The sequence below is a fragment of the Babylonia areolata genome, chromosome 30 (genome assembly GCF_041734735.1).
Source record: "Babylonia areolata isolate BAREFJ2019XMU chromosome 30, ASM4173473v1, whole genome shotgun sequence".
NCBI classification, from domain to species: domain Eukaryota; kingdom Metazoa; phylum Mollusca; class Gastropoda; order Neogastropoda; family Buccinidae; genus Babylonia; species Babylonia areolata.
In genome coordinates this window covers 25,583,875-25,598,874 of record NC_134905.1, presented here as the reverse complement: position 1 = coordinate 25,598,874, position 15,000 = coordinate 25,583,875, and the positions used below count along the sequence as shown (strand labels likewise).

Below are 15,000 nucleotides of genomic sequence, written 5' to 3'. Positions count from 1 at the left end.
GAGAGAGGGAGAGAGGGGGGGAGAGAAAGAGAGAGAGGGACAGAGAGAGACAGACACACAGAGAGAGAGGGAGGGAGAGAAACAGGGGATAGATAGATAGATAGATAGATAGACAGATCGATAGATAGATAGAAGGATGGATGAATTCATTGATTGACAGATTGATAGATAGAGAGAGAGGGGGAAAGAGAAAAAGAGAGACAGACAGACAGACAGAGAGGAAGGGAGAGACAGAGGGAGAGATAGATAGATAGATAGAAGGATGGATGAATTCATTGATTGACAGATTGATAGAGAGAGGGGGAAAGAGAAAGAGAGAGAGGGAGAGAGACAGAGACAGAGATAAAGACAGAGAGACACAGATGATTCATTCAATAGGCCATACCCATATGACGGGATGAACAAAAAACATCTGTTGCCTTGCATTTGTTTGAATAAACACGAGAAGACAAAACTCACATGAAACACAGGAGAGAGACAGAGAGACAGAGAGAGACAGAGAGACAGACAGAGAGAGAGAGACAGAGAGAGAAAGAGAGACGGAGAGACAAAAGCAGAGAGACTGAGACAGAGAGAGAAAGAGAGACAGACAGACAGACAGAGAAAGAGAGAGACAGAGAGACAGAGAGACAGAGAGAGACAGAGAGAGAAAGAGAGACAGACAGACAAAGAGAGACAGACAGACAGACAGAGAGAGAAAGAGAGACAGGGAGAGACAGAGAGAGAAAGAGAGACGGACAAAGAGAGACAGAAAGAAAGACAAAGAGAGAGAGAGAGAGACAGACAGAGAGAGAGAGACAGAGAGAGAGAGAGACAGAGACAGACAGACAAAGAGAGACACAGAGAGACAGAGAGAGAGAGAGACAGAGAGAGAAAGAGAGAGAGAGAGAGAGAGACACAGAGAGAGATAGACAGACAGACAGAGAGAGAGAGAGAACCTCGAACTGCCCAGTAGCTGTCCAATCAGGAAGTTCAACGGACACACTTCACTGACCACAAGTCCGGGAATTTTGTCTCGCGGGGCCGGGGTGACGTCACCAGCTATTTATAGAAACAGCCACAAAGGACCGCGTGCACTGTTCTGAGTGAGAAAGCAACTGATCCGTGTTGGCCGGTTTTTCTTTTTCTTTTTTCTTTCTTTCTTTTTCCCTTTTGTCATGCGAGTTCAAGAGAGGTGATTAGAGAGAGAGAGAGAGAGGAGGGGAGGGGGGGGGTTAGTGGAGGGTGGGGGAGGGGGGTAGAGGGGAAGGGGAGAGGGACAAACAAATAAAGACAGACAATAGGACGGAGAAAGAGAGAGTGACAGAGAGAAAGACGGACAGAGGAAAGAAGGAAGAGAGAGAGAGAGAGAGAGAGGGGGGGGGGAGAGGGGAAGGGGGGAGGGGCAAACAAATAAAGACAGACAATAGGACGGAGAAAGAGAGAGTGACAGAGAGAAAGACGGACAGAGGAAAGAAGGAAGAGAGAGAGAGAGAGAGAGAGAGAGAGAGAGAGGGGGGGGGAGAGGGGAAGGGGAGAGGGACAAACAAAACAGACAAGACAGAGAAAGCGAGAGAGTGACAAGAGACCTTGAGCGGTGGTCTGAACGCTTGTCATTCGGATGACGATGAACCCACGTCCCGTGTATGCTATGGCATGCACTTAGCGCACGTAAAGGAAGCCACGGCAACAAAAAAGGGATGCTCCTGGCAAAAAACCCCTGTAGAAAAAAATTCACTTTGACAGGAAAACCAATACATTTGTCGTCAGAAAAAAGGGGGTGGGGGTGGGGGGGGGGTGGGGGTGGGGGGGGGAGGGTGGCGCTGCACTGTGGCGACGCTCTGTTCCTGGGGACAGCAGCCAGAGCTTCACACAGAGAAATCTGTTGTGACAAAGACTGCTACACAACACTACGCTACACTACTGACAGTGTAACACAATGCAGTACACTACAGTACAGTACAGTACAGTACAACGCAATACAACACAACACAATACAACACAACACTATACAATACAACACAACACTATACAATACAACACAATACAACACAATACAATACAACACAACACTATACAATACAACACAACACTATACAATACAACACAATACAACACAACACAATACAACACAACACTATACAATACAACACAACACTATACAATACAACACAATACAACACAATACAATACAACACAACACTATACAATACAACACAACACTATACAATACAACACTATACAATACAACACAACACTATACAATACAACACAATACAATACAACACAACACAATACAACACAACACAACACAAGACAACACAACACATACAACACAATACAACACAACACAACACAACACAATACAACACAACACAACACATACAACACAATACAACACAACACAATACAACACAACACAATACAACACAACACAATACAACACAACACAATACAACACATACAACACAACACAACACAATGCAACACTTACAACACAATACAATACAACACAATACAACACAACACAATACAACACAATACAACACAAGACAATACAATACAACACCATACAACACAACACAACACATACAACACAACACCATACAACACATACAACACAACACAACACAACACAATACAACACATACAACACAACACAATACAACACAACACAATACAACACAACACAATACAACACAATACAACACATACAACACAACACAATACAATACAACACATACAACACAACACAATACAACACAACACAATACAACACAACACAACACATACAACACAACACAATACAACACAACACAACACATACAACACAACACAATACAACACATACAACACAACACAACACAACACAATACAACACAACACAACACATACAACACAACACATACAACACATACAACACAACACAACACAATACAATACAACACAACACAGCACATACAACACAACACAATACAACACAACACAACACAATACAACACATACAACACAACACAACACAATACAACACAACACAACACAACACATACAACACAACACAATGCAACACAACACAATACAATACAATACAACACATACAACACAAGACAATACCCCTACCTCCCCCACCTAAAAAAACAACAACAACAAAAAACAACAAACAAAATTGATAGGTAAATGAATAAAACTCATTAAAATGAACTATCTTTTTAAGGACCCCATACAGAGCCCAAATCACTGACTGAAATTCCAGCTAAAAAAGAAAAAAAGAAAAAGAAAATAAAGAAATCGTCATCATCATCATCATCATCATGAACAACGAGCGTCATGGACCGAAAGGTTCCGCAGTGACGTCGTTGCCTATTTATAGTAACAAAGTCAGTCTGCGTGTGACGAGGAGAAAAAAAAAGAGAAAGAAACAGGATCTGTGACGTCATTCTGGGCTCGTCTGAGTTCCGTGAAATTGGTCATGTGGAACACAGAGACAAGACAGAGAGACAGACAGACAGACAGACAGAGAGAGACAGAGGGAGACACTTCGATACTTTGACACTTTACTGTCATTATCTTAAAAGCTCATGTAACAAGGGGTTTACAGAGTCTGTTTTTCACAGAGAGAGAGAGAGAGAGAGAGAGAGAGAGAGAGACAGACAGACAGACAGACAAGAGAAATAGAGAGAAAGATGTAGGGGAGTACAGTGTTAGAGTAGGAATGGATAAGGGGGGCTGTTGCAACACACACACACACACACACACACACACACATACTCACTCTACCCCCCCCCCCCCCCCCGCCCCCCTACCCCTCCTCCTCCCCCCCTCCGACACTTCCACAAATACATACATGCACACACTTCCACACATACATGCATGCACACACTCACACACACACACACACACACACACACACACACACACACACACACACACACACACACTCACTCTAGCCCCCCCACCCCCCATCTCCCCTGACCACCTCCCCTCCACACTTTCACACATATATACATGCACACACTTCCACACATACATGCATGCACACTCTCTCTCTCTCTCTCTCTCTCTCTCTCTCACACACACACACACACACACACACACACACACACACACACACACACATACTCACTCGCACTCGCACACACACACACACACACTCTACCCCCCCTTCCCCTACACACACACACACACACACACACACACACACACACTTCCACACACACACACACACACACACACACACACACACACACACACACACAACCAACTACCTGCCCTCCCCACAGAGAACAGCACTTTCGTAATTCATAACAAATATTTTGTTCTGCATTAAAAAAAGAAAAAAGAAAAAAAAAGAAAAGTAAACGTCTGTGGGAGCAAATACTGTCCTTGGTTGCACATGCCGTAAGTCATAATTATTCACAGATTTTTTTTTTTTTAATTTTATTTTATTTTTGCAGGTTTTGACAAGAATACAGGGGTCACTCACTCATCTCCGGGCTTCTGAAGAACAACACTGGTGATGACACTGGAGGTTGACTTGTTCACAAGACACACGCACCCAAACACACTGGAGCGACTATCCCGGAAATTAAGTCTTTCCATACAAGTATGCACTGAACACCGTCACTCATCTGAAAACATACCTGTCCTGATGAAATTTCAAACTGGTGCTCTCTAGAAAACTCACTGAATATTGTCACTCATCTGAAAACATACCTGTCCTGATGAAATTTCAAACTGGTGCTCTTTAGAAAACTCACTGAATATTGTCACTCATCTGAAAACATACCTGTCCTGATGAAATTTCAAACTGGTGCTCTTTAGAAAACTCACTGAATATTGTCACTCATCTGAAAACATACCTGTCCTGATGAAATTTCAAACTGGTGCTCTTTAGAAAACTCACTGAATATTGTCACTCATCTGAAAACATACCTGTCCTGATGAAATTTCAAACTGGTGCTCTTTAGAAAACTCACTGAATATTGTCACTCATCTGAAAACATACCTGTCCTGATGAAATTTCAAACTGGTGCTCTTTAGAAAACTCACTGAATATTGTCACTCATCTAAAACATACCTGTCCTGATGAAATTTCAAACTGGTGCTCTTTAGAAAACTCACTGAATTTTGTCACTCATCTGAAACTTAACTGTCCCAATGAAATTTCAAACTGGTGCTCTTCAGAAAACTCACTGAATATTGTCACTCATCTGAAACTTAACTGTCCCAATGAAATTTCAAACTGGTGCTCTTTAGAAAACTCACTGAATATTGTCACTCATCTGAAACTTAACTGTCCCAATGAAATTTCAAACTGGTGCTCTTCAGAAAACTCACTGAAAATTGTCACTCATCTAAAACTTAACTGTCCCGATGAAATTTCAATTTGGTGCTCTCTGGAAAACTCACTGAACATTGTCACTCATCTAAAACTTAACTGTCCCAATGAAATTTCAGTTTGGTGCTCTTCAGAAAACTCACTGAATATTGTCACTCATCTGAAACTTAACTGTCCCAATGAAATTTCAAACTGGTGCTCTTCAGAAAACTCACTGAATATTGTCACTCATCTGAAAACATACCTGTCCTGATGAAATTTCAAACTGGTGCTCTTTAGAAAACTCACTGAATTTTGTCACTCATCTGAAACTTAACTGTCCCAATGAAATTTCAAACTGGTGCTCTTCAGAAAACTCACTGAATATTGTCACTCATCTGAAACTTAACTGTCCCAATGAAATTTCAAACTGGTGCTCTTTAGAAAACTCACTGAATATTGTCACTCATCTGAAACTTAACTGTCCCAATGAAATTTCAAACTGGTGCTCTTCAGAAAACTCACTGAAAATTGTCACTCATCTAAAACTTAACTGTCCCGATGAAATTTCAATTTGGTGCTCTCTGGAAAACTCACTGAACATTGTCACTCATCTAAAACTTAACTGTCCCAATGAAATTTCAGTTTGGTGCTCTTCAGAAAACTCACTGAATATTGTCACTCATCTGAAACTTAACTGTCCCAATGAAATTTCAAACTGGTGCTCTTCAGAAAACTCACTGAAAATTGTCACTCATCTAAAACTTAACTGTCCCGATGAAATTTCAATTTGGTGCTCTCTGGAAAACTCACTGAACATTGTCACTCATCTAAAACTTAACTGTCCCAATGAAATTTCAGTTTGGTGCTCTTCAGAAAACTCACTGAATATTGTCACTCATCTGAAACTTAACTGTCCCAATGAAATTTCAAACTGGTGCTCTTCAGAAAACTCACTGAATATTGTCACTCATCTGAAACTTAACTGTCCCAATGAAATTTCAGTTTGGTGCTCTTTAGAAAACTCACTGAATATTGTCACTCATCTGAAACTTAACTGTCCCAATGAAATTTCAAACTGGTGCTCTTCAGAAAACTCACTGAACATTATCACTCATCTAAAACGTAACTGTCCCAATGAAATTTCAATTTGGTGCTCTTCAGAAAACTCACTGAACATTGTCACTCATCTAAAACTTAACTGTCCCAATGAAATTTCAGTTTGGTGCTCTTCAGAAAACTCACTGAACATTGTCACTCATCTAAAACTTAACTGTCCCAATGAAATTTCAATTTGGTGCTCTTCAGAAAACTCACTGAACTTTGTCACTCATCTAACACTTAACTGTCCCAATGAAATTTCAGTTTGGTGCTCTTCAGAAAACTCAGCAACAATTGACTCGTGGGTGATTTGACTATCATCACAATCTGTCAGAATTCGAATTGGTGCTCTATAGAAAACTCAGCAAGTCTTGACTCGTTGACAATCATCAGCATATCTTATCCTCCAGATGACCGTTGAAACTGGGGGATCAGTAGTATTCATGTAATCGTGACTTGTGGTGTGGAAAAAAAAATCTGAAAGAAATTGTGCATCCTAGTAGGAGGAGTAATAGTTCCAAGCAAAGCGAAAATGGATTTCGCCGTTCAATCCCTGGACGGCTTGGGTCAGGCAGAAAGAATTCGCCTCTGCCGACAAATGCGGCGAAAGCAAGTGGAGAACTATTTGGAGTTCGTGGCACGTGAGCTGGCCAGCCAACCAGATCCGCCCAGACCGTTGCCTAGGAAACCCAACTCGCGAGGGACGGTGGTCCATTTCCATGGTGACGTGTGTCTGCAGACAGCAGTGGAGCAGACGGACGAAAAAGAAGGTGTTTGTTTGTTTGTTTGTCTGTCTGTCTGTCTGTCTGATTAGGTTGGTTGGTTGAATGATTGATTGATTTGACTGAACTTTATCGCTATCAACAGCCATCTAAACGATAACCTTCACCACCACCATCACCACCATCACTCCCATTATCAACCACATGCACAACGATAATCACCACCACCCCTACCACCATCAACATCTTCACCACCACTATCATCATCAACCAACCTATACAACAATAACCACCACCACCATTTTCAATCACTGCCAACATTACCAACACCACCCACGCCAACACAGACACTACCACAATTATCAACTACCAGCCCCACCACCACCTCCTCCATCGCCACCACCACCACCACATTATCAACCACAACCACCATCGCCACAATTATCATCCAGCACCACAACCACCACCACATTGATTATCAACCACCACCACCACTACCACATTGATTATCAACCATAACCACTACCACCACAACAACACAATGATTATCAACCACCACCACCACCACCACCACCACCACCACCATCACCACAATGATTATTGACCACCACCACCACCACCACCATCACCACAATGATTATCAACCATCATCACCACCACCACTACCACCAATCACCGCCACCTCTATCATCATCATCATCATCACCGCCAGCACCACCACATCATATATCCAGCAGCACCACCCCCACCCCCACCACCCATGCCCCCCCAGTCGTTCAGGCCAGGTGTGCTGGTTGTTTCAGTGCTCGCCTCGCTGCACGGTGGTTCAGACTGCAACTTCTCCACAGGCAACGGGACGTCCTTGCTTCACAAGGTAGCCTTAGCCTGACTTGCGGGGTGTTTGCGCGCGCAAGTACATAGTTAATTATGCACCCCCCCCCCCACCCCTCCACCGCTTCGCCCCCCACCCTCCCTTTCCCTGCACACACTCACAAAGCGTGCGTAGAACAAAAGGTTAAAAAAAAAAAGAAAAAAAAAGAAAAAAGAAAATCAGGATGATTTAAACACATACACATATACGCATATGCAAGTGGTAAAAAAAAGAAAGAAAAAAAAAGAAATAAAAGAAAAGAAAGAAAAACACACACAAAAAAAAACAAACACGAAAAACAAAAGCAGGATAATATAAACACATACACATACATGCACATGCAAGTGATTCGAATTCAATTAGGAAAACAAAACAAAACAAAAAAACCCAACAAAAACAAACCTAACTGAATAGATAATTGACCGAATACATAAATAAACATTCGCACACGACCGCCGCCCTTTCAAGAAAGAACGTGAGAACAAATAAACCAATGATCACGATGACATTCTCAATGCACCATATATATTAATTGTTTCAGTGCTGTGCCGAGGGCAATTTTGCCATGGCAGAGTTACTGGTCCTGAAAGGAGCAGACGTCAACTGCGCGGACGACGACTGGTGGACTCCGCTGCACGTTGCATGTTACCAAGACAACGCCGATATTGTCCAGCTTTTACTGACGGTAATAGTTTGCTGTTGTTGTTCAGGGTGGTGTTTCTGAAGTGTTAGTGATAATGGGAACCATTCATGAACGCTTAAGTCCTATTTTAGAAGTCTATATTCAGGAACATATTTTACCGGCATGTATGAAACGATATTAACATCAGTAAGTGTTGTAACCCATTTTCAGAGGATTTCGACTCTTTTTTTGTACGTTATTTTATTCAGTTGTGATACGGATTTAGTCGCTAGGCTAACGGTGCCACCATTTTGCTTTTTGCCGTTTTTTGGTCCCACGAACCATGAAACTGTAACCAACAGGTGCAATAATTAGGACGATAAAATAGGACGTTACTCCCAACGCGTTTAGTCAGGCCTTGAGTGTATGCATATATATGTTTGTGTACCTATCAGAGTTGATTTCTTCTACAGAATTTTGCCAGAGGCCAACACTTTCGTTGCCATGGGTTCTTTTTCAGTGCATGCTGCACACGGGACATCGGTTCGTCGTCACATCCAAACGACTAGACGCTCAGTTCGATTTTCCAGTCAAACTTGGGGAAAAGGGCGAGAGCGGGATTCGAACCCAGACCCTCACAGACTGTATTGGCAGATGAGCGTCTTAACCACTCTGCCCCCTTCCCCTTGATTGATCCCCCCTTATTGATACTTGGAGCCTTTCTTATCATTATTATCTCACTCAGTACGGCCAGTCCTCTCTTCTCCTCTACACAGACCCCTCGGATGTCCAGTGGGTGTCTGAATGACCCAACCTTTAGCTTCCGTCGTCAGAATTGTGGTATTCTTTGTCAACATTCACCTCTTCAGTATAAGAGCGTTCCGCTTGCAATATTTTGATGGTGGTAATTGGGGTGAAACGCTGTTAACGTCGTCCCTTTCGCCGTTCGTATGGAGAGAGTTAATGTGTGTGCCTTAAATGAGAGAAAGTATACTTAAGTTCGGACTGCATTGACGTGTGAGTGAGAAGAAGGAAACAGCGTGGCAGTCCACACTGCTGTGGTTGCTGTCACAGAACGGAGCTGACGTGAGCGCTGTGGATGTGGACGGGAACTTTCCCCTTGACCACGCCCCCCAGAACACCGACACGTGGGAAAACATCATCAGCTTCATGGAGAACAAAGGTAGCTGGCCTCTCATTGGCTGAAAGTAGCTGGCCTCTCATTGGCTGACATTATGTTATTATGTTCAAATTTCGTCTAGTATGGCTCATGGCAAGGCTTTCTCGCTGGTGCTTGCATATGACTGATTTAATTCGATTTGATTTGATGTTGATACTTACATAGCGCCTATCCCCGGTCAGAGACCAAGCGCTAAACGCTTTACAAACACGGGGTCATTTGCACAACAGGCTTTCTACCCGGGTAGAGCCAACTCATGACTGCCATTGGGCGCTCATCATTCGTTTCCTGTGTCATTCAATCAGATTTCAGGCACGCACACATACACACTCAGACAGACATGTAACATTTCACGTGTATGGCTGTTTTCTTCATTTACTCCACCATGTAGGCAGCCATACTGTTTTCGGGGGGTGTTTGCTGGGTATGTTATTGTTTCCATAACCCACCGAATGCAGAAATGGATTACAGGATCTTTAACGTGCGTATTTGATCTTCTGTTTGCGTATACACACGATGGGGGTTCAGGCACAAGCAGGTCTGCATATTATGTTGACGTGGGAGACCGGAAAAATCTCCACTCTTTACCCACCAGGCGCCGTTACCGAGATTCGAACATGGTAAGGCTGTCTCGGTTGTGCTTGCATAGGACCAGACGAAAGTGTCCGCAGATGTAAAACTTTTATCGTGATTTAAAGAGAAACCAGAGTTGCTGGGGCTGGTTGACAAATGTCTAGATTTGATTGGCTGAAATACATTCAGGGTAGTTTGCACGTGATTGGACGAAATGCGTTCAGATTTGCATGTGACTATTTTCTTTATTAATATTGTATCTTTTTTTCTTAAAAAAAAAGAGAGATAAGATATTATATAACCAGAATGTATCTACTTTACCTTTTTATTGTTTTTTGCTATGAGCACAGAGAGAGAGAGAGAGAGAGAGTTTCACAACAGCACGATTATTTTGGACAGGGCTTTCAGAAAACAAATTGAAGAAACTTCGTCAGCAAAGATGCCGTCAGCTGGAAGAAGACGTAAAAACCCTGATCAAGACGTCACAAGATGTTAATACCGTCAGCAGTGACGACGGCGTTACTCTGGTATGTTTACGTCATTACTCTTTTCTAAACTTCTTTTTTTCGGTGAAACAAATCTCGACTGGAAGCTGTTGTGTGGGATCTGCTGACATTAAAACGTTTTATGCATAATATTAACTGGAAGCGCTGACCACTTGAGTGTGTTTGTCCACAATTAGTTTCATTATGAATATTGCAATCATTTGTCATTCTCAATATACGTCACCATCACTGTCATATCATCGTCGTCTTCTTCATTGTTGTTCCTGTGGTTGTTGTCACGGTCGTTATTTTCCTGTTGGTGTCTTAAAGTTTAAAAAAAAAAAAAAAAAAAAAAAAAGCACTGCAGATATTTACTGGTGTTAGAAAGGGGGACGATAAAATGTGAATATTTATATTGCTTTAAAAAAAGATATTTTTTGGAGGGGGAATGCCGGAAGTAATTAAGATTTCTGTATTCTACCACATCTTCAATATGAATGCAGAGGATATCATGTTGCAAGTACATTTGTCATCTTGAAAACTACACATGCACACACATGCAAGCACGCATTGACACACACACATACAAATATGAGAGGAAGTATGCACACTGACACGCACCCACGCTTACTCTTTATTTATGTATGATCATCAGTTTTCATTTTAAAGAGCATGAAAGCTCCCACACTCTCACACACACACACACACACACACATACACACACACACACACACATACACACACACACACACACACACACACACACACACACAAGCCCAAATACATACACACTCACATGCATGCACACTCCACACAAATACCAATTTATCTAATGTCTCAACGTGATCGAAACAGCTTCACATGGCTGCTGCGAACGGTTACGTCAAAAGCGGCAAGTTGTTGCTGAAACATGGTGCTGACGTCAACACAATGACGTATTCCTCGGGATGGACGCCACTGCACTGTGCAGCCAGGTTTGGACAGGTTAGTCCGTCCGTCCGTGTGTCTGTTAGTTGTACATCACACACACACACACACACACACACACACGTGCAAGCACGCATTCGCGCGCGCGCGCGCACACACACACACACACACACACACACACACACATGCAAGCACACATTCGCACACACACGCACACATGCAAGCACGCATTCGCACACACACACGCACACATGCAAGCACGCATTTGCACACACACACACACACACACATAGGATGAAAATTTTTTTGTGTGTTCATCACTTTAAAAAAATTCAACATTTTGTTGGGTTTTCTGTAGGCTTTCTTCTTATGGTTATATCTTAACAAACAAAAACTGTGTGTGTGTGTGTGTGTGTGTGTGTGTGTTCGCACTAACATGCGTTTTCTTTCTTTTCTCCCTCCTCCTCCTCCTCCTTCCCTTCACGCACTCTCGTTTCGCCGTTGATGATTCAGGCAAAAATGGTGGAACTGCTGATCAAGTTCGGGGCGGATACCAGCGCCGCTGACAAGGGAGGCCAGCGACCGATAGACCTGGCGGCAGGGGAGGAAATTCAGAAGCTAATTTTAGAAGCCAGGGCGGCCGCTCGCAAATCGTCGCTCGTGGATGTGAAGGATGGTCCCGCAGGTGGTGGGACAGATGATGAAGACGACATCAGCACGACGAAGATAGTGTGAGTGTGATTCTCCTACACCATTCCCATTGCCGGAAAGAAAGAAAGAAAGAAAGAAAGAATAAATGAAAAACCGATAAAAAAAAACAAGCTTACCTCCTCCCCCCCCCCCCCGCTTGTGTCCCCCTACTACTACTACTTTTACTTCTACACACCACTGAAGTCATCATAATAGTGAGTGTATCTGTGGGTGGATGTTTATGTGTGTGTGTGTGTGTGTGTGTGTGTGTGTGTGTATTTTTGATGCGCGCACGCATGTGTGTGTGTGTGTGTGTGTGTGTGTGTGTGTGTGTGTGTTGTTCATACCGGCAAGTTGTAGTGTTGTCTTAGTGTAAAGATATGCATATAATTATGTGTTGTTTGTTTTTTCATGTGCAGAGTTACGTCATCATGCACCATTGTATATGTGCTGTTTCATGTAAGGCGCTTAGAGCCCATCACATGGGGAGTTCGCGCCATATATATATATATATATATATATATATATGACAGTCAGTCGTGTCCGACTATGATCATCAGAACAACAGAGGAGGCAGCTGCTCTCCCGACTATTTGGGCTAGAATTTGATTACAGTGGAGAGTGTCCTGCCCAAGTTACATCCCCACCCTCTCGTTCAAGAGGGTTTTAGGACAGTCGGCGTTGGGATGGTTCCCAAAGGCCAACTAGCCCACAAGGCTGCAGCACTAAGAGCCAGTGCAATTTTGCCTCCTAGTTTGAGAGTCATAGTCCTTCACAAAAGACTAAGCTGTAAATGGTTTCCCGTTGACTGGAGAAACCATTGATAATACAGCTCTCACTTATAAGCGCTGTCCATTATCATCATTGTGGAGTGATGGCCTAGAGGTAACGCGTCCGCCTAGAAAGCGAGAGAATCTGAGCGCGCTGGTTCGAATCACGGTTCAGCCGCCGATATTTTCTCCCCCTCCACTAGACCTTGAGTGGTGGTCTGGACGCTAGTCATTCGGATGAGACGATAAACCGAGGTCCCGTGTGCAGCATGCACTTAGCGCACGTAAAAGAACCCACGGCAACAAAAGGGTTGTTCCTGGCAAAATTCTGTAGAAAAATCCACATCGATAGGAAAAACAAATAAAACTGCATGCAGGAAAAAAATACAAAAAAAATGGGTGGCGCTGTAGTGTAGCGACGCGCTGTCCCTGGGGAGAGCAGCCCGAATTTCACACAGAGAAATCTGTTGTGATAAAAAGAAATACAAATACAAATACAAATCATCATTATCACTAACTACCTGTGCTGACAACTGCTGTCCCACACCACAGCCGTCCCTCCCACCTGCCGCTGTCCAAGGCGGACCGACTGATGGAGGGACAAATGCTGCTCCAGGCCCGCGCCCTCCCCCCGGCACCCCCTCCTCCCCCCTCCTCCAAGCCCCCGGCGCGCAAAGCCAGGGGGAAGGGGGTGGGGAGGGGAAGGGCCGACGACGACGACGACGATGACAGCGATGAGGACAAGTACGAGGAGATTTTCGCGACCAGCATCTACAGCACTGCTGAGACTGAGGAGGTGTGTTGTGTGGGTAGGGTGTTAGGGTGTGGGGTGGATGTAGATGTGAGGGTGTGTTTGTGTGTGTGTGTGTGTGTTGGGGGTGGTGGTGGTGGTGGTAGGGGGTGGTGGTGATGTGGGGGATTGGGAATGGTGTGTGAGTGTGTGTGGGGGGCGGTGGGGGGGATGTGGGTGTGAGTGGATGGTGTTGTTGTTGTTGGTTGTGTGTGTGTGTGTGTGAATAGAATAGAATACAATAGAATAGATTTTATTGTCATGAAAGCTTAAGGTTTATAAGACACAAGTGCAATGGTGAATGAATGAATGAATGAAAAACACATTAATTAATCAATTGATGCAATAAATTGCAACAGCATCCATAAACAAATTTTCCTAATCTTGTTTGTATATATTCATCATCTGTTAGAATATTTCCTGTGTTATTCGAATTTTGAATATCTTTTAAAAATTGTTGCCTTAAGGTTTTATATTTAATACAATGATCAAGAAGATTGATTTCGTCTTCCAGTATGTTACACTTGCTGCACAGTTTGTCTTCTTGAGGAATATTCAAATGTCTACCTTTCTCAATCTTTAGGTCATGCGCGCTTATTCTGAGTTTTGTAAAAGCTTGTCTGTGTTTTGTATCTGATATATTTTAAAGATAGGTTTCAGTTTTGTACTCTGCTATAATCGTATTGTAAAATTTTAGCTTTAATGTTTTTTCTCTTTTATCTTTCCAGTGTTTGATATATTCATTTTCTAATTTTTGATATACCACGTATTTCAGTCTATGTAAGCTGAATGTGAATTGGTTTTTCCAAATATGATCAAGAGATATAATTTCGAGTGTGTGTGTGTGTGTGTGTGTGTGTGTGGTGTGTGTGTGTGTGTATTTGTGTGTGTGTATGTGTGTGTATGTGGGTGCTGGTGTGTTGATGTGAGAGGTGTGTGGGTACAATGTGTTTGTGCGTGGATGGACACATAA

The 15,000-nt window shown here is 43.0% G+C and overlaps 1 protein-coding gene across 1 annotated transcript in view; it reads left to right on the top strand.

The window, feature by feature from the left end:
- Nucleotides 1-15,000, top strand: part of LOC143275499 (unconventional myosin-XVI-like) — a 61,496-nt gene that overhangs the window by 6,081 nt on the left and 40,415 nt on the right. Inside the window, exons 3-11 of the mRNA XM_076579650.1 lie at nt 4,434-4,582; nt 6,662-7,167; nt 7,923-7,993; nt 8,532-8,675; nt 9,687-9,795; nt 10,765-10,892; nt 11,706-11,834; nt 12,291-12,508; nt 13,790-14,033. Of these exons, the coding sequence (XP_076435765.1) occupies nt 6,930-7,167; nt 7,923-7,993; nt 8,532-8,675; nt 9,687-9,795; nt 10,765-10,892; nt 11,706-11,834; nt 12,291-12,508; nt 13,790-14,033 (1,281 nt within the window). The 5' untranslated portion in view covers nt 4,434-4,582; nt 6,662-6,929. The remainder of the gene's footprint in view (nt 1-4,433; nt 4,583-6,661; nt 7,168-7,922; nt 7,994-8,531; nt 8,676-9,686; nt 9,796-10,764; nt 10,893-11,705; nt 11,835-12,290; nt 12,509-13,789; nt 14,034-15,000) is intronic.